The sequence below is a fragment of the Pristis pectinata genome, chromosome 42 (assembly GCF_009764475.1).
Source record: "Pristis pectinata isolate sPriPec2 chromosome 42, sPriPec2.1.pri, whole genome shotgun sequence".
In the NCBI taxonomy this organism is placed as follows: Eukaryota; Metazoa; Chordata; class Chondrichthyes; order Rhinopristiformes; family Pristidae; genus Pristis; species Pristis pectinata.
In genome coordinates, this window is record NC_067445.1 from 4,074,040 (window position 1) to 4,095,741 (window position 21,702).

At 56.5% G+C, this 21,702-nt stretch overlaps 1 protein-coding gene across 1 annotated transcript; it reads left to right on the forward strand.

Moving 5' to 3' along the window:
* Positions 1-21: 21 nt before the first annotated feature.
* On the forward strand, positions 22-21,354 carry imp4 (IMP U3 small nucleolar ribonucleoprotein 4). Its single transcript, XM_052008929.1, has 9 exons — positions 22-167; positions 4,128-4,236; positions 5,267-5,350; positions 8,831-8,940; positions 10,542-10,674; positions 12,237-12,391; positions 14,402-14,496; positions 17,649-17,722; positions 21,060-21,354. Exons 1-9 carry the CDS (start codon positions 165-167, stop codon positions 21,170-21,172), a joined length of 876 nt encoding a protein of 291 aa, XP_051864889.1. The 5' UTR covers positions 22-164; the 3' UTR covers positions 21,173-21,354.
* Positions 21,355-21,702: the final 348 nt, after the last annotated feature.

The window sequence follows — 21,702 nt, forward strand, 5'->3', positions numbered from 1 at the left end:
CGGCCTCCAACGACTAATAGCCAATAGCATTCGCTTCCCTTCCCCTTCCGCCAATCGGAATACCCGGCAGGCGACGCAGTATCGCGAGCTCACATTGGCTGCGCGGTGTCAGCCAATGAGAGAGGGCTTGGATCAACGTGAGGGAAAAGTCTGAAGCAGCGAACATGGTGAGGGGGGGGGAGAGGGGGGAAGGGTGAGGGGGGGAAAGGGGGGAAGGGTGAGGGGGGGGGAAGGGTGAGGGGGGGAAAGGGGGGAAGGGTGAGGGGGGGGGGAAGGGTGAGGGGGGGAAAGGGGGGAAGGGTGAGGGGGGGGAAAGGGGGGAAGGGTGAGGGGGGGGGAAGGGTGAGGGGGGAAAGGGGGGAAGGGTGAGGGGGGGGAAGGGTGAGGGGGGGGAAGGGGGGAAGGGTGAGGGGGGGGAAGGGGGGGAGGGTGAGGGGGGGGAGGGTGAGGGGGGGGAAGGGGGGGAGGGTGAGGGGGGGGAGGGTGGAGGGGGGGAAGGGGGGAGGGGGGGAAGGGGGGAGGGGGAAGGGGGGGAAGGGGGGAGGGGGGGAAGGGGGGAAGGGGGGGAAGGGGGGAGGGGGGGAAGGGGGGAGGGGAGGGGGGGAAGGGGGGAGGGGGGAAGGGGGAGGGAGGAGGGGGAGGGGAGGGGAGGGGGGGAGGGGGAGAAGGGGAGGAAGGGGGGGAGGGGGAGGAAGGGGGGGGGAGGGGGGGAGGGGGAGGGGCGGGAGGGGGAGGGGGGGGGAGGGGGAGGGGGGAAAGGGGGGGGGGGAAGGGGGGAGGGGGGGGAAGGGGGTGAGGGGGAGGGGGGGGAAGGGGGGAGGGGGGGGAAGGGGGTGGGGGGGAGGGGGGGGAGGGGGAGGAAGGGGGGGAGGGGGAGGGGGGGGAAGGGGGTGAGGGGGAGGGGGGGAGGGTGAGGGGGGGGAAGGGGGTGAGGGGGAGGGGGGGAGGGTGAGGGGGGGAGGGGGGGAGGGGAGGGGGGGAGGGTGAGGGGGGGAGGGGGGGAGGGGAGGGGGGGAGGGTGAGGGGGGAGGGGAAGGGGGGGAGGGTGAGGGGGGAAGGGGGGAGGGTGAGGGGAGGGTGAGGGGGGGAGGGGGAAGGGAGGGAGGGGGAGGGTGAGGGGGGGGAAGGGGGGAGGGGGAGGGTGAGGGGGGGGAAGGGGGGAGGGGGAGGGTGAGGGGGGAGGGGAGTGGGGAGGGGAAGGGGGGGAGGGTGAGGGAGGGGGAAGGGGGGGAGGGTGAGGGGGGAGGGGGAGGGTGAGGGGGGAGGGGAGTGGGGAGGGGGAAGGGGGGGAGGGTGAGGGGGAGGGTGAGGGGGAGGGTGAGGGGGGGGGAGGGGGGGGGGAGGGGGGAGGGGGAAGGGGGGGAGGGTGAGGGGGAAGGGGGGGAGGGTGAGGGGGGAGGGGGAGGGGGGTGAGGGGGGGAGGGGAGGGTGAGGGGGGAGGGGTGAGGAGGGGAGGGAGGGGAGGGTGAGGAGGGGAGGGTGAGGGGAGGGGGGGAGGGGGGGGTGAGGGGAGGGTGAGGGGAGGGGGGAGGGTGGGGGAGGGTGAGGGGGGGTGAGGGGGAAGGGGAGGGGGGGTGAGGGGGAAGGGGAGGGGGGGTGAGGGGGGGGAGGGGGAGGGGGAGGGGGGAAGGGGAGGGGGGGTAAGGGGGAAGGGGGGGGAAGGGGGGAGGGGGAGGGGGGGAGGGGAGGGGGGTGAGGGGCTGAGGGGGGAAGGTGAGGGGGGTAAGGGGGGAAGGGGAGGGGGAGGGGGAAGGGGAGTGGGTGGGGGGTGAGGGGGAAGGGGAGTGGGTGGGGGGTGAGGGGGAGGGTGAGGGGGGAAGGGGAGTGGGTGGGGGGTGAGGGGGAAGGGGAGGGGGGGTGAGGGGGGAGGGGGAAGGGGAGGGGGAGGGGGGGTGAGGGGGGAAGGGGAGTGGGTGGGGGGTGAGGGGGAAGGGGAGGGAGTGGGGGAAGGGGAGTGGGGGTGGGTGGGGGTGAGGGAGAAGGGGGGGAGGGGGAGGGAGGGTGGGAGGGGGGAGGGGGAGGGAGGGTGAGGGTGGTGGGGAGGGGTGGGGGAGTGGGGGTGAGGGTGGGGGGGAGGGGAGTGGGGGAGGGGGAGTGAGGGGGAGGGTGAGAGGGGGGGTGAGGGTGAGGGGGAAGGGGGGTGAGGGTGGGGGGAGGGGGTGGGGGGAGTGAGGGGGAGGGTGAGAGAGGGTGGGGGGGTGAGAGGGGGGTGGGGGGGTAAGAGGGTGAGGGGGGAGTGTGGGGGGGTGAGAGGGGGGCGTGAGGGTGAGGGTGGGGATGAGGGTGGCGGGGTGAGGGTGAGGGAACGGGGGTGAGGGAGAGGGTGGGAGGAGAGGGAGGGGAGGTGAGGGTGAGGGGAGGTGAGGGTGAGGGGGGTGAGAGGGGACGGAGGGAGAGGGTGGGGAGACAGGTGGGGGGAGTGAGAGGGGTGGGGTGGGAGGAGAGGAGGGAGAGTGTGGGGGTGAGGGGGACGGGGGTGAGGTGGGGTGGGAGAGGAGGGAGGGGGACGGGGAGAAGGAGAGGAGAGATGGAGGTGAGGGGGACAGGGGGTGAGGTGGGGACGGGTGAGGGGGGATGAGGGGTGAGGGGGAACGGGGGTGGGGTGGGAGGAGAGGAGGAAGGGGGACTGGGGGGAGAAGGAGAGGACGGAGGGAAGTGAATGGGGACAGGTGAGGGAGGGTGGGGGGGTGAGGTGAGGGGGACAAGGGGTGAGGTGGGGTGGGGGGGACGGGGGGTGAGGTGGGGTGGTGGGGACGGGGGTGGGGTGGGAAGAGAGGAGGGAGGGGCAGGGGGGTGGCGGGAGAAGGAGAGGAGGAATGGAGGGTGAGCGGGGACGGGGAGGGAGGGTGAGGTGAGGGAGGCGGAGGGTTGGGGGTGAGGGGGTTATGGAGGGTGAGGGATGGATGGAGGGTTGTGGTGAAGGGTGACAGAGGAACAGAGGGTTGGGGGAGAGGGGACAGGGTGAGGGATGGATGATTGTGGGTGAGGGAGGCATGGAGAATTGGGGTGAAGGGGGGTACAGTGGGTGTGGGATGGAGGGTTGGGGTGAGGGGGAACAGGGATGGAGAGTGAGGGACAGAGGGTGAGGGGGGACGGAGGGGGAGGATGTCCATCCAAGCACCTCTTAAAGGCCCCCAATGAGTTTGCCTCCACCACCCTATCAGGCAACACTTTCCAGGCATCCACCGCTCTCTGAGTGACAAAAGCTCACCCCTCACGTCTGTTCTGAACCTACCCCTCTCTCATCTTCAACGCATGCCCGCTGGTATTGGATCGCTCAATAATGGGGAAAAGATGTTGCTTGTCCACCCTTTCTCTGCCCCTCATAATTTTATGCCCCTCATAATTTTATACACCTCCAACAGATCACCCCTCAGCCTCTGCTGCTCCAGAGAAAGAGCCCAATTTTGTCCAGCCTCTCCTGATAGCACATGCCCTCGAATCCAGGCAGCATCCTAGAAAACCACCTCTGCACCCTCTCTAAAGCCTCGACATCCTTCCTTATAGTGAGGTGACCAGAACTGCATGCAGTACTGTAAATGCGGCCTAACCAGTTCGATAGAGATGCATCATAACTTCTTGACTCCTGTGCTCAATACCTCGATTAATGAATGGAGGCATTCCACAAGCCTTCTTAATCACCCCGTCTACGTGTGTAGCCACTTTCAATGAGTCATGGACTTGCACCCCAAGGTCTCTCTGCTCTCCAACACTGTGAAGGGTCTTGCCCTTTAGAGCGTACTGCCTCTTGACATTAGTCCTACCAAGGTGTGCAACACCTCACAATTATCCGGGTTAAACTCCATCTGCCATTTCTCTGCCCACGTCTGCAACTGATCTACATCGCGCTGCATCCATCGCCAGTCTTCTACACTAAGGGAGGGATACGGACATTCTGTAGGTAGGAGGGATTAGCTATGTCGGCACAACATTGTGGGCCAAAGGGCCTGTTCTGTGCTGTCCTGTTCTGCTTATCCAACTTGTGGGATCGCGCTGCTCGTCTTTCTGGCAGTCCTGGTCTCCCATTGTATCTCTCCCGTGCGTTCTGCCACCTCCTGAGGGGGTGCGTGCCGTCTGTGCTGAGTGCCTGCCTGGTCTGACCACAGCAAACCCCTTCTCCCGTTCAGTTGCGTCGACAGGCCCGGCTGCGGAGGGAGTATCTGTACCGGAAGGCTCAGGAGGATAAACTGCGCAGCATCGAGGAGAAGAAACAAAAGCTGAAATCTGCCCTGGACGGTGAGTTCCTGTCGAGTCGGCGTGCTGGTTGTTCCGGGGAGGCGAGGGTCAGAGAGCTGGGTTTGTGTTGGATAAGGCAGCGTCGGGGTCTGGCGGGTGGCAATCTGACAGAGGGGGTGGAGGTATTGGGGTCGCCATGCACGGAAACAGGCCCGTCGCCCATGCCGATCTCAGCGAGTCCCGTCTACCTACATTTGACCCGTGTCCCGATCGGTGGTGGTGTTGTACCCACCTGTACCACTTCCTCTGGCAGCTCGTCCCACTCACCCGCCACCCTCTGCATGGCAGAGGTTACCCCTCGGGTCCCCTTTAAAATTTACAGCTGCCTCGTGGAAACAGCCAACGTAATCAAGGGCCCCTCCCACCCCGGACGTCTTATCTTGAGACTGTGACCGTGGTTCTGGACACCACAACCACAGGAAATCATCTTCCCATTCATCCTGCTGCCCCTTTGTTATTTTGAAATTGTTTTTTTTTTTGTTGAGGTACAGTAGAAAAACTTGTCTTGCATACTGTTCATACAGATCAATTCACTGCACGAGTGCATCGAGGATGTACAGGGTAAAGCAATAACAGAATGCAGAATAAAGTGTCACAGTTACAGAGAAAGTGCAGGCAGACAATAAGGCGCAGAAGATACAAAAGCTTGCTGCAAATTCTCGCAGAAGATACACGAGCTTGCGAGCACGTACCACCAGGCTCAAGGATGGCTTCTGGCCCGCTGTTATCAGACTCTTGAACAGATCTTATGTGCTAAAGATGAACCCTTTATCTCCCAACCTACCTCGTGGTGGCCCTTGCACTTTACTTGTCTCCCTGCACTGCACTTTCTCTGTAACTGTCACATTATATTCTGCTTTCCTGTGTATGGAATGAACTGTATGACACGCAAACAAAAGCTTTTTACGTGACAATAAACCAATCACCTAAATCTATCCTTCCCCGGTGAGAAGTAATACCAGACGCAAAGCCAACTGAAGCATTTCTAACTTTATTGATGACCGTGTCCTGTTTTCTCCTCCTGTTGCAGAAAATAAGCTGATTCCCACGGAACTGCGGCGTGAAGCACTGGAGCTGCAGAAGGCCACGGAGTACGACGACGGAGGAGGACAAGGTGAGGGCGCGGTCGCCCCGCCGGTTGGGGTGACGAGGCGCGGCCAGTAGGCTGGGACGTGGGAGGAGTGGGGGCGGACGGGACGGGCCAACGTCACAGAGCTGGGAGTTGCAGGTGGAAGAGAGATCATCGGGAATGTGTGCGGGAGGGGGAAGGGACGCCCTGCAGCTTAAGCAGGGAGGGTTGTAGATCCTGTAGGTTATATCGCTGGTGAAGTATCATGCATTAAATCAGACAGCTCCAGTGACCTGGGTTCGATCCTGACCTCCGGGACTAACCGTATGGAGTTTGCACCTTCTCCCTGTGACCTCGTGTGACTCCCCCCACCTCCCGTGTCATCCCACATTGCACTGAGTCGTACAGCACGGAAACGTGCCCTTCGGTCCAATTCGTCTCTGCTGACCAACGTGCCGACCTGACCGAGTCCCATTTGCCTGCGTTGGACCCTTATCCCCCTAAACCTTTCCTATCCGTGTCCCTGTCCGGACGTTGTAACTGTACCCGCCTCTACCTCTTCCTCCCGCAGCTCGTTCCACACACCCACCACCCCTCTATGTGGGGAAAACTTGCCCCTCAGGTCCCCTTTAAATCTCCCCCCTCTCCACAAATGACTTGGATGAGGATGCGGAAGGGTGGGTTAGTAAGTTTGCTGATGATACAAAGGTCGGTGGTGTTGTGGATAGTGTAGAAGGTTGCTGTAGGTTACAACAGGACATTGATAGCATGCAGAGCTGAGCTGAGAAGTGGCAGATGGAGTTCAACCCGGATAAGTGTGAAGTGATGCACTTCGGGAGATCTAATTCGAAGGCAGAATACAAGGTTAATGGCAGGACTCTTAGCAGTGTGGAGGAACAGAGGGATCTTGGAGTCCACATCCATAGATCCCTCAAGGTTGCCACGCAGGTCGATAGGGTTATTAAGAAGGCGTATGGAGTGTTGGCCTTCATTAGCGGGGGTATTGAGTTCAAGAACCGCAAGCTGATGTTGCAGCTCTGTAGAACTCTGGTCAGACCACACTTGGAGGATTGTGTTCAGTTCTGGTCGCCTCATTATAGGAAGGATGTGGAAGCTTTAGAGAAGGTGCAGAGGAGATTTACCAGGATGCTGCCTGGATTGGAGACCATGTCTTATGAGCATAGGTTGAGCGAGCTGGGGCTTTTCTCTTTGGAGAGGAGGAGGATGAGAGGTGACTTGATAGCGGTGTACAAGATGATAAGAGGCGCAGATCGAGTGGACAGTCAGAGACTTTTCCCCAGGGCGACAATGGCTAACACGAGGGGACATAGTTTTAAGGTGACTGGAGGAAGGTATAAGGGGGATGTCAGGGGTAAGTTTTTTTTACAGAGAAAGCGGTGGGTGCGTGGAACGCACTGCTGGCAGAGGTTGTGGGGACAGATACATTAGGGACAATTAAGAGACTCTTAGCCAGCCCCCCATTTCTCTATCATTCATGTGGCTATGTGGGAGGGAAGGGTTAGATAGATCTCAGAGCAGGATAAAATGTCGGCACGACATTGTGGGCCGAAGGGCCTGTACTGTGCTGTAGTGTTCTATGTTCTCACCTTAAGCCTGTAGTTTTAGACTCACCGACCCTGGGGGGAGAAGACGATGACTGCCCCCCTTATCTAGGCCCCTCATGATGTTATAAACCTCCGTAAGGTCACCCCCCCAGCCTCCTCCGCTCCAGGGTAAACAGTCCCAGCCTGTCCGGTCTCTGCAGTCCCGGGAACGTCCTGGTGAATCTTTCCCACACCCTCTCCAGCTTAGTGATGTCCTTCCTGTAGCTAGGCGACCGGAACTGCGCACAACACTCCAAGTGCATCTTGCACTATGCCACCGATTTAGGTGTCATCCACAGACTGACCAACCATGCCCCCTGCATTCTCATCCAAAGCATTAATATAACTGATGAACAACACTGGAGCCAGCACCGATCCCTGCAGCACAGGTCTGGTCGGAGTCAGACAGCCCACAGAGTGCAGGAAGTGGGAGGAAGCCGGAGCAGTCACTTGTACCGAGGTCCAGTGAAAAACTTGTCTTTCATCCCGATCATACAGGTCAATTCATTACACTGTGCATTGAGTTAGTACAGGGTAAAAACAATAACAGAATACAGAGTAAAGTGTCACAGCTACGGGGAAGTGCATTGCAGGTAGACAATAAGGTAGAAGGTCATAACGAGGTAGATTGTGAGGTCAAGAGTCCATCTCATCGTATAAGGGAACTGTTTAATAGTCTTATCACCGTGCGGTAGAAGCTGTCCTTGAGCCTGGTGGTACGTGCCCTCAGGCTCCTGTGTCTTCTGCCTGATGGGAGAGGAGAGAAGAGAGAATGACTTGGGTGGGTGGGGTCTTTGATTATGCTGCCTGCTTCACCAAGGCAGCGAGAGGTATAGACAAGAGTCCATGGAGGGGAGGCTGGTTTCTGTGACGCGCTGGGCTGTGTCCACAATCTCTGCAGTTTCTTGCGGTCCCGGGCAGGACAGTTACCGTACCGAGCCGTAATGCATCCGGATAGGATGCTTTCTGTGATGCATCAATAAAAGTTGGTGAGGGTCAACGGGGACATGCCAAATTTCTTTGGGATCATTTTCCATTCTAAAGGGGCCTTTTGAGGAAATATTGGGATGTTGAGCATGTGAAACGTCCAGGGTTTAAGATCCTGTGGGTTCAAGATTTCTGTTTAAAACTTTGGTGAGGCTGCACTTCGGAGCATTGTGTGCAGTTCTGGTCGCCCCATTACAGGAAGGGTGTGGAGGCTCCGGAGGGAGTGCAGAAGGGGTTCACCAGGATTCTGCCTGGATTGGAGAGCAAGAGCTACAAGGAGAGGTCGGACAGACTTGGGTTGTTTTCTCCAGAGGGGCGGAGGCTGAGGGGAGACCTGATAGAGGTTTATAAAAGTACAAGAGGCAGAAAGAATCTTTTTCCCAGGGTAGAAATGTCAAAGGCTGGAGGATCCAGTGTGGGAGAAAGTTTAGAGGAGATGTGCGGGGAAAGTTTCTGTTTCAGACAGAGAGCAGTGGGTGCCTGGAATGTGCTGCCAGGGGCAGTGATGGAAGGGTTTCAAAGGCCTTTTACATGGAGGGATACAGATCGAGTGCAGGTGGGAGGGACGAGTTGAGTCTGGCATCACGATCGGCTTCGGTGTTGGGCCGAAGGGCCTGTTCCTGCGCTGTACGACTGCAAAGGACCGCAAAGCATTGGAGGGCAGAGGTCGAGGGGAAAGAGGCTCTGCCGAGGCAGCCGCCAGGTTTCGAGGCGAGGGGCTGAATTTGGTGTGTGCTGCGCTGCCGAGTGCAGTGGGGTTGTCGCGCTCGAGGGCAGTCAGTTCCAGCACTCGGGGGTTGCCGGACGTGGGGGATGTCGGACTGGACCCCGGGGGGAGGGGCAGATTGGCCGAGCTGGGCTGGGGGTGGGTGTTGGTTGGTGGGTCCAACATGACTCTCGTTCACCAACCCACCCCCCCACCGGCTCTTTGCAGGAGTGAGCAGTCAGATGGACGATGAGTACAAGTGGGCCGGAGTGGAAGACCCCAAAGTCATGATCACCACCTCCAGAGATCCCAGCTCCAAGCTCAAGCAGTTCGTCAAGGTGAGAGATCTGCAACCCTGGTCTGACAGTGGCGCAGTGGGTAAAGTTGCTGCCTCACAGAGCCGGAGAACCGGGCTCGATCCCGACCTCCACCGCTGTGTGCGTGTGTGCGTGCGTGCGTGGAGTTTTGCGCCTTCTCCCTGTGACCCCGCGGGTTTCCCCTTGGTGCTCCGGTTTCCACCCCTCTCCAACGTCCCAAAAAAACGTGCGGGGTCTGTGGGTTAATCGGCTGCTGTAAATTGCCCCTGCTGTGCAGTGGTAAAAATCTGGTTGGAGTGGGGGAGGTGTTAGAATTGATGAAAAGGTGAAACATAGAAAACAGCCCAGTTCAGGCCCTTCGGCCCACAAAGCTGTGCCAAACCTTAGAAATTACTAGGCTCATCCATTTTTCTCAGCTCCATGTACCTATCCAAAAGTCTCTTAAACGACCCTATCGTATCCGCCTCCACCACCGTTGCCGGCAGCCCATTCCCCGCACTCACCGCTCTCTGAGTAAAAAAAACTTACCCCTGACATCTCCTCTGTACCTACTCCCCAGCACCTTAAACCTGTGTCCTCTTGTGGCCACCATTTCAGCCCTGGGGAAAAGCCTCTGACTATCTACCCGATCAGTGTCTCTCATCATCTTATACACCTCTATCAGGTTACCCCTCATCCTCTGTCTCTCCAAGGAGAAAAGGCCGAGTTCCCTCAACCTTTCATAAGGCATGCTCCGCATCCCAGGCAGCATCCTTGTAAATCCCCTCTGCACCCTTTCTATGGCTTCCACATCCTCTCTGTAGTGAGGCGACCAGAACTGAGCACAGTACTCCAAGTGGGGTCTGACTAGGGTGCCGTATAGCTGCAACATTACCTCTTGGCTCCTAAATTCAATTCCCCGATTAAACCACAAGGGAACCTGCGCAGCTGCTTTGAGCGTCCTATGGACTCGGACCCCAAGTTCCCTCTGATCCTCCACACGGCCAAGAGTCCAACCATTAATACTATACTCTGCCATCATATTTGACCTACCAAAATGAACCACTTCGCACGTATCTGCGTTGAACTGCATCTGCCACTTCTCAGCCCAGGTGAGGATAAATAATGGGATTAATGAAGGATCGGTGCCAATGGGATGGTTGCTATGGAATTAATGGGCCGAAGGGCCTGTCTCCGTGCTCCATTCCTGTGTGACAGTCCAGGGGCAGTGGATGGGAGACTTCGGCAGTGACCCGAATTTCATTCTCGCTGCAGAACAAAGTCAAGGTCGGGTTTGTCGTCACAAGCGTCCAGGTCACCGAGGAATACCGCAAGGGTGCAGGCCCTTCGGCCCATCGACTCCCTGCCGACCATGGCGCCCGCCCGGCCAGTCCCAATTCCCTGCCCCTGCCCCATCTCCTTCCACGCCTCCCACCCCATCCTTCCTACAGCAGGGTGACCGACACTGGACACAACACTCTAGGTGCGGCCTCGCCGATCTCTCCCTGTAACTCAGCCCCTCGAGTCCTGACAACATTCTCCTGAATGTGGCCAGGGTGGGGTGTGTTAATTCTTCCCATTAGCGCTCGTGCTTGATCCCCGATGCTCGAATCACTGAACATCCCCGTCTGCTCTTGTTTCAGGAGGTCAAATTAATTTTCCCAAACAGCCAGCGGATGAACCGAGGGAAGCACGATATCGAGGCGCTGGTGACGGCGTGCAAGGCCAATGCCGTGACAGACTTGGTCATCGTGCACGAACACCGGGGTGTCCCAGGTCAGATGATGGGTTAATGTGGTGCGGGACGGGCACTGGTTCATTGTCTCTTCGGGCCAGAGCTGCGGTCAGCAAGGTTCGGGGAAAGGCATGAAGATCACAGGGTTTAAGAATTTTCATTCAATACAGAGGTTGGGAGGTTATGTTGCAGCTGGTGAGGCCACACTTGGAGTATTGTGTCCGCTTTTGGTCACCCTGCTGTGGGAAAGAGTGCAGAGGGAGATTTACGAGGATGTTGCTGGGACTCGAGGGCCTCAGGGAGAGGTTGGGCAGGTTAGGGCTTTATTTCTTGGAGCAAGGGGTGACCTCATAAAATCATGAGGGGCATAGATTGTCTTTGCTTCCAGGGCTGGGGAATCAAAATCTAGAGCGCACGGGTTTGAGGGGAGAGATTTAAAAGGGTCCCGAGGGGTAACTTCTTCACCCAGAGGGCGGTGGGTGTATGGAACGAGCTGCCAGAGGAGGGGGTAGAGGCGGGTGCAGTTACAACATTTGAAATTCAGTTGCAGATCTGGGCGGAGAAGCGGCAGATGGCTTTTAATCTGGCCAAGTGTGAGGTGTTGCACTTTGGGAGATCAAATGTTAAAGGACGGTACACTGCTAATGGCCGGATCCTCAACAGCGTTGATGTACGGAGGGATCTTGGGGTCCGAATCCGCAGCTGCCTGAAATTGGCCGCACAGGTTGATGGGGTGGTAAAGGTGGTGGACGGCACGCTTGCCTTTATTGGTTGAGGCACTGAGTTCAAGAGTCAGGAAGTAGTGTCACATCTTTATAAAACTAGTTAGGCCACACTTGGAGTATTGCACTCAGTTTGTGGTCGCCCCGTTACAGGAAGGGTGCAGAGGCTTCGGAGAGGGTGCAGAAGAGGTTCACCGGGACGCTGCCTGGATTAGAGGGCTTGAGCTACAAGGAGAGGTCGGACAGACTTGGGTTGTTTTCTCTGGAGCATTGGAGGCTGAGGGGAGACCTGATGGAGGTTTATACGATTATGAAAAGCATAGATAGAGTAGACAGCCGGTATCTTTCTCCCCCAGGGTCAAAACGTCTAATACCAGAGGGCGTGCATTGAAGATGAGAGGTGGAAAGTTCAAAGGAGATGTGCGGGGCAGTTTTTTTTTTACACGAAGAGCGGTGGGTGCCTGGAATGTGCTGCCAGGGGTGGGGGCAGAGGCAGATACGATAGAGGGGTTTAAGAGGCTCTCAGACGGACCGTGTGCAGGCAGAAGGGACTACTTCAGTAGGCGTTTAATTAGTTCAGCACAGACATGGTGGGCCGAAGGGCCTGCTCCAGTGCTGTACTGTTCTACGCTCTGAGACATTTCGACGTGTCCGTGGATCGGGAAGGTTCAGAGGGGTACGGGCTAATTGGGACCAGCTTATGGGTCTGCAGGGACAAGCGGGGCCCAAGGGCCTGTTTCCGTGCTGAGAGCGCAAAGCCTCGAGGGTTACGGGGAGCGGGTTTGACGGGAGGCTCGAGCCGGGTGTGGGAGGGTGCCGAGTGACTCACGGCACAGTGGAACCGACCCCTCTCCTCTGTCCCCCCCCCCACCCCCTCGCAGATGGACTCGTGGTTTGCCACCTGCCCTTCGGCCCGACGGCGTACTTCGCCCTCTCCAACGTGGTGATGCGGCATGACATCCCGCGCATCGGCACCATGTCTGAGGCCTACCCCCACCTCATCTTCCACAACTTCAGCTCCCGGCTCGGACAGAGGGTGAGTACAGTGGCCGGTCCCGTACAGGCGACTCGCGGTGCTACGTGGGGGATCGGGTTCCCAGAAAACAATCTGCATCGAGATCTTCCCCAACGCAAATCCCCGCTGTCTCGGGCTGAGGGGAGACCTGTCAGAAGTTTATAAAACTGTGAGTGGCGTAGACTGAATCTTATTCCCAGGGTAGTGGGGAGAGGGGGGAAAGTTCAAAAGAGATGTGGGGGGGTGGGGGTGGAGGCAGATACGACAGAGGGGTTTAACAAGCTCTTAGGCACATGGATGTGCAGGCAATGGAGGGACAGGGACCGTGTGCAGGCAGAAGGGATTCAGTTTAATTCGGCATCGTGTTCGGCACGGACAGTGAGGGCCGAAGGGCCTGTTCCTGTGCTGTACATTTTACCCTGCAAGATCTATCTAACCCTTCCCTCCCACATAGCCCCCCATTTCTCTATCATTCATGTGTCTATCTAAGAGTCTCTTAAATGTCCTTAATGTATCTGACTTACCCCTGACATCCCCCTTATACCTTCCTCCAATCACCTTAAAATTATGTCGTGTTAGCCATTGTCACCCTGGGAAAAAGTCTCTGACTGTCCACTCGATCTATGCCTCTTATCATCTTGTACACCTCTATCACGTCACCTCTCCTCTTCTCTCCTAAGAGAAAAGCCCCAGCTCACTCAACCTATCCTCATAAGACATGGTCTCCAATCCAGGCAGCATCCTGGTAAATCTCCTCTGCACCTTCTCTAAAGCTTCCACATCCTTCCTATAATGAGGCGACCAGAACTGAACACAATACTCCAAGTGTGGTCTGACCAGAGCTCTATAGAGCTGCAACATCACCTCGCGGCTCTTGAACTCAATCCCCCGACTAATGAAGGCCAACGCACCACACGCCTTCTTAACAACCCTATCGACCTGCGCGGCAACCTTGAGGGATCTATGGACGCGGACCCCAAGATCCCTCTGTTCCTCCACACTGCTAAGAGTTCTGCCATTAACCTTGTATTCTGCCTTCGAGTTCAATCTCCCGAACTATATCACTTCACACTTTTTCTGGGTTGAACTCCATCTGCCACTTCTCAGCCCAGCTCTGCGTCCTATCAATGTCCTGTTGTAACTTACAACAACCTTCTACACTATCCACAACACCACCAACTTTAGTATCATCCACACACTTACTAACCCACCCTTCTGCATCCTGGAACGTCGGAGACATGAAAATCAGCAATTCCTGCTGGAAATCCCAAGGGGGAATCGCTGGAAACAGTCCCATGGCCTTCACTTTGTTTCTCCCTCCACAGACGCTGCCTGACCTGCTGGGTATTTCCAGCACATGGAGTCGCACAGCAGGGAAACAGGCCCTTCGGCCCAACCCGTCCCTGCTGACCGAGTTACTAGTCCCATTTGCGTGTGGCCCATGTCCCGCTAAACCTTTCCCATCCACGGACCTGTCCAAGTGTCCTGTAAACACTGTAACTGTACCCCCCCACTTCCTCTGGCAGCTTGTTCCAGGCACCCACCACCCTCTGGGTGAAAAACTTGCCCCTTTAAATCTTTTCCCTCTCACCTTAAACCTGTGCCCTCTGGATTTAGACTCCCCGACCCTAGGGGGGGGGGGAGACGGTGACCGCCCACCTTATATGCGCCCCCCCGTGATGTTATAAACCTCCATAAGGTCACCCCTCAGCCTCCTCCGCTCCAGGGATAACAGTCCCGGCCTGTCCAGCCTCTCCTTATAACTCGAGCCCTGCAGTCCCGGGAACGTCCCGGTGAATCTTTCTCGCACCATCTCCAACTTAATGGCATCCTTCCTGTAGCTGGGTGACCAGAACCGCACACAACACTCCCAGTGCGGCCTCACCAATGGCCGGTACGGTTGCAGTGTGCTTTGTCAAGGAGCTTTGCCCTGCACCCATTCTGCACAGTGTCCGACCTTTGCCAGCCCTGTGCGGGAGTTGTATCGTCGCTGCCCGCCTGCTGATTTCCGCTGCCTCCTCGTGCCGGCAGGTCTCCAGCATCCTGAAGTATTTATTCCCAGTCCCTAAAGAAGACAGCAAGAGGGTGATCACGTTCGCAAACCAAGACGACTACATCTCCTTCAGGTAGGTGCAGAACCGAAAGCCCGTGTCGGCCGTCGAGCGCCAGCCCCCCCACTCAGTCACTTTGGACCCTTGCCACCGTGCAGTGCCAATGACCCTGGAGCTGGAGGTGTCTTGCACAGCCCCTCGGGGAAGGCACTGCTACTGCCCGCCGACCACTAAAGAGGTCGGGGGGGGGGGGGGGGGGGTGGGGGGGGGTTGCTATTACAGGGAGGTGATGGGCCAAGTGGGGCAGGCCGAAATGGATGAACGGGCAGCCGGAAACCACCTGCCCAGGGCCCATGTTAGCTGCCGGCCTCTGTCTACCCTCGTGTCCTTTCATCCCGCCAGTGCATCTTTCTTCGACATCACTGGCTGCAATGTGATCCCCACCTTCGAACCGTTCAATATTCTTATCACAGTGGGGTAGAAGCTGCCCTTAAATCTGATGGTACGTGCCCTCAGGCTCCTGTATCTTCTACCAGATGGAAGAGGAGGGAAGAGAGAATGTCCCAGGTGGGTGGCGGTTTTGATTATGCCGGCTGCTTCACCAAGACAGCGAGAGGTAAAGACAGAGTCCAAGGAGGGGAGGCTGGTTTCTGTGACATGCTGGACTGTGTCCACAACTCTCTGCAGTTTCTTGCGGACCTGGGCAGAGCAGTTGCCGTACCAAGCCGTGATGCATCCAGATAGGATGCTTTCTATGATGCATCGATAAAAGTTGGTGAGAGTCAGAGGGGACAAACCAAATTTCTTTAGTCTCCTGAGGAAGTACAGGCGCTGGTGAGCTTTCTTGGCCGTGGCTTCTACGTGATTTGACCAAGACAGGCTGTTGGTGATGTTCACACCCAGGAACTTGAAGCCTCTCGACCTAAGCACGGTTGATGTAGACGGGAGCATGTGCACCGCCCCCTTTCCTGACGTCAATGACCAGCTCTTTTGTTTTGCTGACATGACACCATTCCACTAAGCTCTCTATCTCCTTCCTGTACTCCGACTCATCGCTGTTTGAGAGACGGCCGACAACGGTCGTATCATCTGCAAACTTGTAGATGGAGTCAGAGCAGAATCTGGCCACACAGTCGTGAGTGTATCGGGAGCAGAGCAGAGGGCTGAGGACGCAGCCTTGCGGGGCACAATGTTATACATTGATTCCGTCGGGTCTGGCTCATCGCGCTAGCCTCGATCCACGTTTCATCGGCTCTGGGCCCAAGTCTGCCTCATTGCTCTTCTCCCACGTGAGGACTCGCTTCCGATGTCTTTCCTTTTGCTTTTCCCCTGAAGTCGGGCCACTTCACACTCGTTACAGCCGGTGGACTCAAGTCACTTCAGTCCACGGACACAGACTATTCTTCTTATTAGCCTATGTACCTTTCTCCAAAGAGTATCCCGCAAATAACTTCTTATCTGGAAATGACGTCTGATTCAGCAGGTTATTGCTAAGGCCTTCGTTACGTCCATTCGTGATTACCTTAATCCAGTGAGAGCATGGGCAGGCACGGCAGTGTAGCGGTCAGCGTAATGCTATGACAGTGCCAGAGACCCGGGTTCAATTCCGGCTGCTGTCTGTAAGGAGTTTGTACGTTCTCCCCCGTGTGTCTGCGCGGGTTTCCCCCCACACTGCAACAACGTACGGGTTAGGAAGTTGCGGGCGTGCTATGTTGGCGCCGGAAGTGTGGCGACACTTGTGGGCTGCCCCCAGAACACCCTATGCAAAAATTGCACATCACTGTGTGTTTCGATGTACATGTGACTAATAAAGAAATCTTTTCTTAAGTGTCAGTTCACGAAATGGTGGTAGAAGAAATGTTCTTGTGACCATCTGGCAAGAACAAAGACATTTGTTTTCGTCCACAGTCTCCTTGACTTGTTCCAGCTCGCTATTTTCCACCGATTCTATTTCCGATCCGCCTTCCCACTGGGAGTGGGGGGCAATTTACAGCGGCTGCGACCCGCATGCTTTCGGGGTCCTGGAGGAAACCGGGTTGGGGGGAGGTCCCACGGGGTCACAGGGAGAACGTGCAGACTCCACCCACAGACAGCGCCTGAAGCCAGGATCGAAGCCGGGTCCCCCAGAGCTGTGAGGCAGCAGCTCTGCCTGCTGCGCCACCTTTCTCCCCACTGTTCTGCTGAAATGTCCCCGACACCGCACGAAGCCCAGTCCGTCACACAAGCCAGCCTCCCCTCCACTGACTCCGTCATTTCCCGCTGCCTCGGAGGCCAACATAATCAAAAACTCCTCCCACCCTGGTTATTCTCCCCCCTCCCGTCAGACAGAAAGTACAAAAGCCTGCGAGCACGTACCACCAGGCTCAAGGACAGCTTCTATCCCACTGTTGTCAGACTCTTGAATGGACCTCTCGTATGCTAAAAGATGAACTCTTGATCAACCAATCTACCTCGTCGTAGATTTGTCTGCCTGCACTGCACTTTCTCTGTAACTGTAACACTATATTCTGCATTCTGTTTTCCTTTATTTTTAACTACCTCGACGTATTTCTGTACGGAATGATCTGTCTGGATGGCATGCAAAGAAAAGCCTTTCACTGTATCTCTGTACACGTGACAATGATAAAACAATTCAAATATCTTATCCAACTTTGTTCTGCAGTTTGAGCTTCTGCCCCCAGTTTGGATTCCTTGTGAAACGGTAATGTAGTGGTTAGCATAACGCTCTACAGCGCCAGTAACCGGGGTTCAATTCCGGCCACTGTCCATAAGGAGTTTGTACGTTCTCCCCGTGTCTGTGTGGGTTTCCTCTGGGTGCTCCGGTTTCCTCCCACATTCCAACGACATACGGGTTAAGGAAGCTGTGGGCATGCTGTGTTGGCGCCGGAAGTGTGGTGACACTTGCGGGCTGCCCCCAGAACACTACGCAAAAGATGTACATCGAAGCACGCAGTGAAATACATGTGACTGATAAAGGTATCTCATCTCAAATATTTCTGCTTTTATCTGCCTGCTGAGATCAATTTGGTCGTATGGGATTGTCCAATTTAAGCCCCTTAAGAAAGAATAGAACTCCCCTGCCTCTTTGTAACACCACCTTGGCCCCCAGGCAGAGATCTGGTTGAACTCGTCTGGCGGCAGGGAGCGGCTGGTGCCTGCAGAGTCAAGGAAGGTGCAGCCGTGAGGTGCTCGCGCTATAATTTAACCCCTTGTCTGCTGCTCCCCAGGCACCACGTGTACAGAAAGGTGGATCACAAGAACATCGAGCTGTCTGAAGTGGGGCCTAGATTTGAAATGAAACGTAAGTGTCTCCTCCGGATGAACCCTCCGAACCAAAGCGGGAACGCCTCTGGGCACTGGTCAAGGGACAAGGGAGGAGAATTCGGGAACCAGTCAGAGCACATAAACAGCATCTCCTTTCTCGACGTGTCTGGTGACGTACCTGAAATCTCAACTGTGTCCCTCTCCTCAACTGTGTCCCTGCTGAGTGTATTCTTGTCCCGACCTACCTACATCTTCTTGGTCGGTTGCTTGCAGGGATTTTTCCATGAGCCCAATGATGAGAAAGCAAGTTGGTCGCCTTCTGACCCATTACTTCTCATGGAGACACATTGCAACAGGCACTTGGACCCACCGAGTCTATTGCCAACGATCACACCCCTATTTACTCCAATCCCATGTCATTCTCCCCACGTTCCAACGCAAAGATTGTGCCGTGGATTGCATCGAATGCAGCGGGACGTAGATCAGTTACAGACGGGGGGCCGGGGTGGGGGGGGGGGGGGGCGGAGGTGGGGGCTGCGGAGAAGTGGCAACTGCAGTTTAATCTGAGCAGAGCAACACAGGACCGCAGATGCCGGAATCTGGATGAAAAACACGATGATGCTGGAGGGACTCAGCAGGCCAGGCAGCATCCGCGGAGAAAAGCAGGCGGTCAATGTTCCTGGTCGGGGACCCTTCTTCAGGACTGGAGATGGGAAAAGGGGGAAGCCTGATATATAGGAGGGGAGAAACAGAGCAGTGGTAGGTGGACAGAAGAGGGGAGGCGGGGTGAGCACAGGGAGGTGATAGGTAGATGCAGGTAAGAGATAGTGATTAGGCAGGTGCGGGGGAGGAGGGGAGAGCAGATCCACCGGGGGATGGGTCAAAGGTAAGGGGGGGGAAGACTAGGAAAGGGAAGAAGAGAAGAAGCACGGTGGGGGGGTTGTGGGGATGGGGGGGTGGTGGTGGTGATTACCTAAAGTGGGAGAATTCAATGTTCATGCCCTCAGGCTGCAAGGTTCCAAGACGGAAAATGAGGTGCTGTTCCTCCAGTTTGCGCTTGGAATTCTCCCGGCAGTGGAGGAGGCCGAGGACTGACATATCAATGATAGCGTGGGGGGGGGGAGTTGAAGTGACCATCAACGGGGAGATGCAGATCGCTCCGGGCAAGTGTGAGGTTGCTGCACTTCGGGGGATCCAACACGAAGGGAGAATGCACGGTTAACGGCAGGATCCTTAACAACGTTGATCGGCAGGAAGTCTTGAGGTCCTGGTACGTAGTCCTTAAAAGTGGCCACACAAGTCGATAGGGTGGCAAAGAAGGCATACAACACGCTGGCCTTTTTCAGTCGAGGCACTGAGTTCAAGAGTCGGGAAGTTATGTTGCAGCTTCATAAAATTCTGGTTAGGCCGCATCCAGTTCTGGTCGCCCCGTTACAGAAAGGATGTGGGGGCTTTGGAGAGGGTGCAGAAGGGGTTCACCAGGATGCTGCCTGGATTAGAGAGCATGAGCTATAAGGAGAGGTTGGACAAACTTAGGTTGCTCTCTCTGGAGCGGCGGAGGCTGAGGGGAGACCTGATAGAAGTTTATAAAATTATGCGAGGCAGAGACAGCCGGTATCTTTTTCCCAGGATTGAAATGGGAAACTGGAGGACATATACTTAAGGTGAGAGGGGGAAGTACAAAGGAGATAGCTGGGGCAAGTTTTTGTTTTACACAGAGAGTAGTGAGTGCTTGGAATGCACTGCCAGGGGTGGTGGGGGAGGCAGATAGCATAAGAGTGTTTAAGAGACACTTAGACAGGCACATGAATATGCAGAGAAAGGAGGGATGTGCGGGGAAGAGGGACTAGGTTAATCAGGAGGCGGTGGTTTAATTCAGTACAACGTCTTGGGCCGAAGGGCCTGTCCTGTCCTGTACTGTTCCATGTTCTATTCCCATCAACCCCTCACCCACATATTTGGTGGGGGGGGGGGGCTGATTAGCCCACCAACCCTGCACGCTCGTGGGGACGTGGGAGGGAACCAGAGCATCCGGGGGACACCCGCGGAGAAGAATGTGCCAGCTCCAGAAGTCAGCATTAAAACTGGATCACTGGAGTACACTTCACCACTGCGCTGCCTCCTTTTGCTTGAAAATTGGGGGTGGGATCCTGATTAAAAACCTTTGGAGAAAGTTAGTTGGGCTCCCCTTTGGTTACTTCCTCTCGCAGCTGGACTTTTACAGTCATGAGCTTCCCCCTCTCCTCGTGGCCTGCAGCTCGGTTACCAAGTAAAATAATCCATTTCCGTGTCGGATCCCTTGAGGAGCAGACTCTGGCTCTTCCAGTTCCAGAGAAATGTCAAATGCTAGAGGGCATGGCTTTGTGAGAACATTCTTACACAGAGAGTGGCAGGTGCCTGGAACGGGTTGCCAGGGGCGACGGTGAAGGCGGATACGATAGCGATGTTCGAAGTGCATTTAGGCGGACTCACGAATGTGCGGGGAAGGGAGGGGCGCAGATTGTACGGGGGGGGGGGGGGACGCGGACCGTGCGCGGGGAAAGGAGGGATGCGGATCGTGCGCAGGGAGATGGGATCAGTTTAACTGGGCACCAAGGGCCTGTCGCAGTGCTGCACTGTTTCATGTTCCCACCTGCACCACCCGCGCCCCCCCCCCCCCCAAAGAAAAATTCCCCAAACCCGACACAGGGTCTACCTTCCTACATTCCGACGTGCAGAATCCGGTTGGAAACGTCTGAGGGTTCTCTGATCGGAATTTCCGCAAGGAAACTACTGGTTGAAGTGACGACTGCACGTTTTTACCTCAGTTGGGTGGGTTATAGTGGGGTGTTCGACAGGCAGGCAACTACTGGGAGGTAGGCTGGTGTCAATCGGTGCACGACAGTCAGCAGGGACAAAGTGGGCCGAAGGGTCTGCTGTCAGATTCTACAGTAATCTCTGATCAGGCTGGGTGTGGGATGTGAGGGTTTCAGGAGTGAAGGGGGGGAGTTGTATCTGGCTGGGTGTGGTATTAAAGGGATGGGGGAGTTGTATCAGGCTGGGTGTGATATTAAAGGGATTGGGCACTGAATGGGGGAGTGTATCAGGCTGGGTGTGGTATTAAAGGGATTGGGCACTGAATGGGGGAGTGTATCAGGCTGGGTGTGGTATTAAAGGGATGGGGGTGTGAATGGGGGACTAGCTGCTGTTAACTGTGGCATTGATCCGGATAGGATTTTGCGGTGTGTGGGGACTGAACTAGCCGATGAGATTAGACTGGGTTTGCTCTGTGCACCGGGCTCCTGGTAGTTGCCCTGAAGTCTCGCCGCGTTTGAGGGGACTGATTTGAACCGAGCAAGTTCAGTAATCCAGCCACACCTTCTGCCCCTCTGCAGTGTACCAGATTAAACTGGGGACCCTGGAGAACGAGAAAACCTCCGAGACGGAATGGTGCTGGCACCCGTACACAAACACGGCCAAGAAGAAGAGGTATCTGAGCATTGAGTGAGGTGGAGCACTGGGTGTCTGGGACGGGTGAGGGAGAGACCAGCCTCGGGCTCCACCGCTGTGTGGCTACCACCAGACTTGGAGGCAAAGATTTCCTCCGGAAGACTTCTTACTGCCTGAGAGAGACTGCAGATGTCAAATAAACAGCTAACCAGGACCCACACTGGTTGCTAACCCAGTTTACTTAATTCTCTCTTATTCCCCGCCTTGAGCACTTGTGGTTCCCGCTGTGCTGTGGAGTTGGGGTCCAGGATTTTAACCCAGCAGCAATGAAGAAACGGCAGCCCATTTCAGGACGCTGGGGAACGTGGAGCGGGAGTTGCGTTGGCGTCCCCACAAGGCTGCGCTTCCGGCCAGTTGGGGCTTCGGGGGGTTGCCTTCGTTGGCAAGTTGCTGCAGTGACTCCGTCACGGTCTGAGGGTGGAAGATGAGGTGACAGGCAGCTTGTCCTGGATGGTATCACCCTTCTGATGCACAGGGGGTTCTTGGGGTCCAGAAAGTGGCCGCATAGGTCGACAGGGCGGTAAAGAA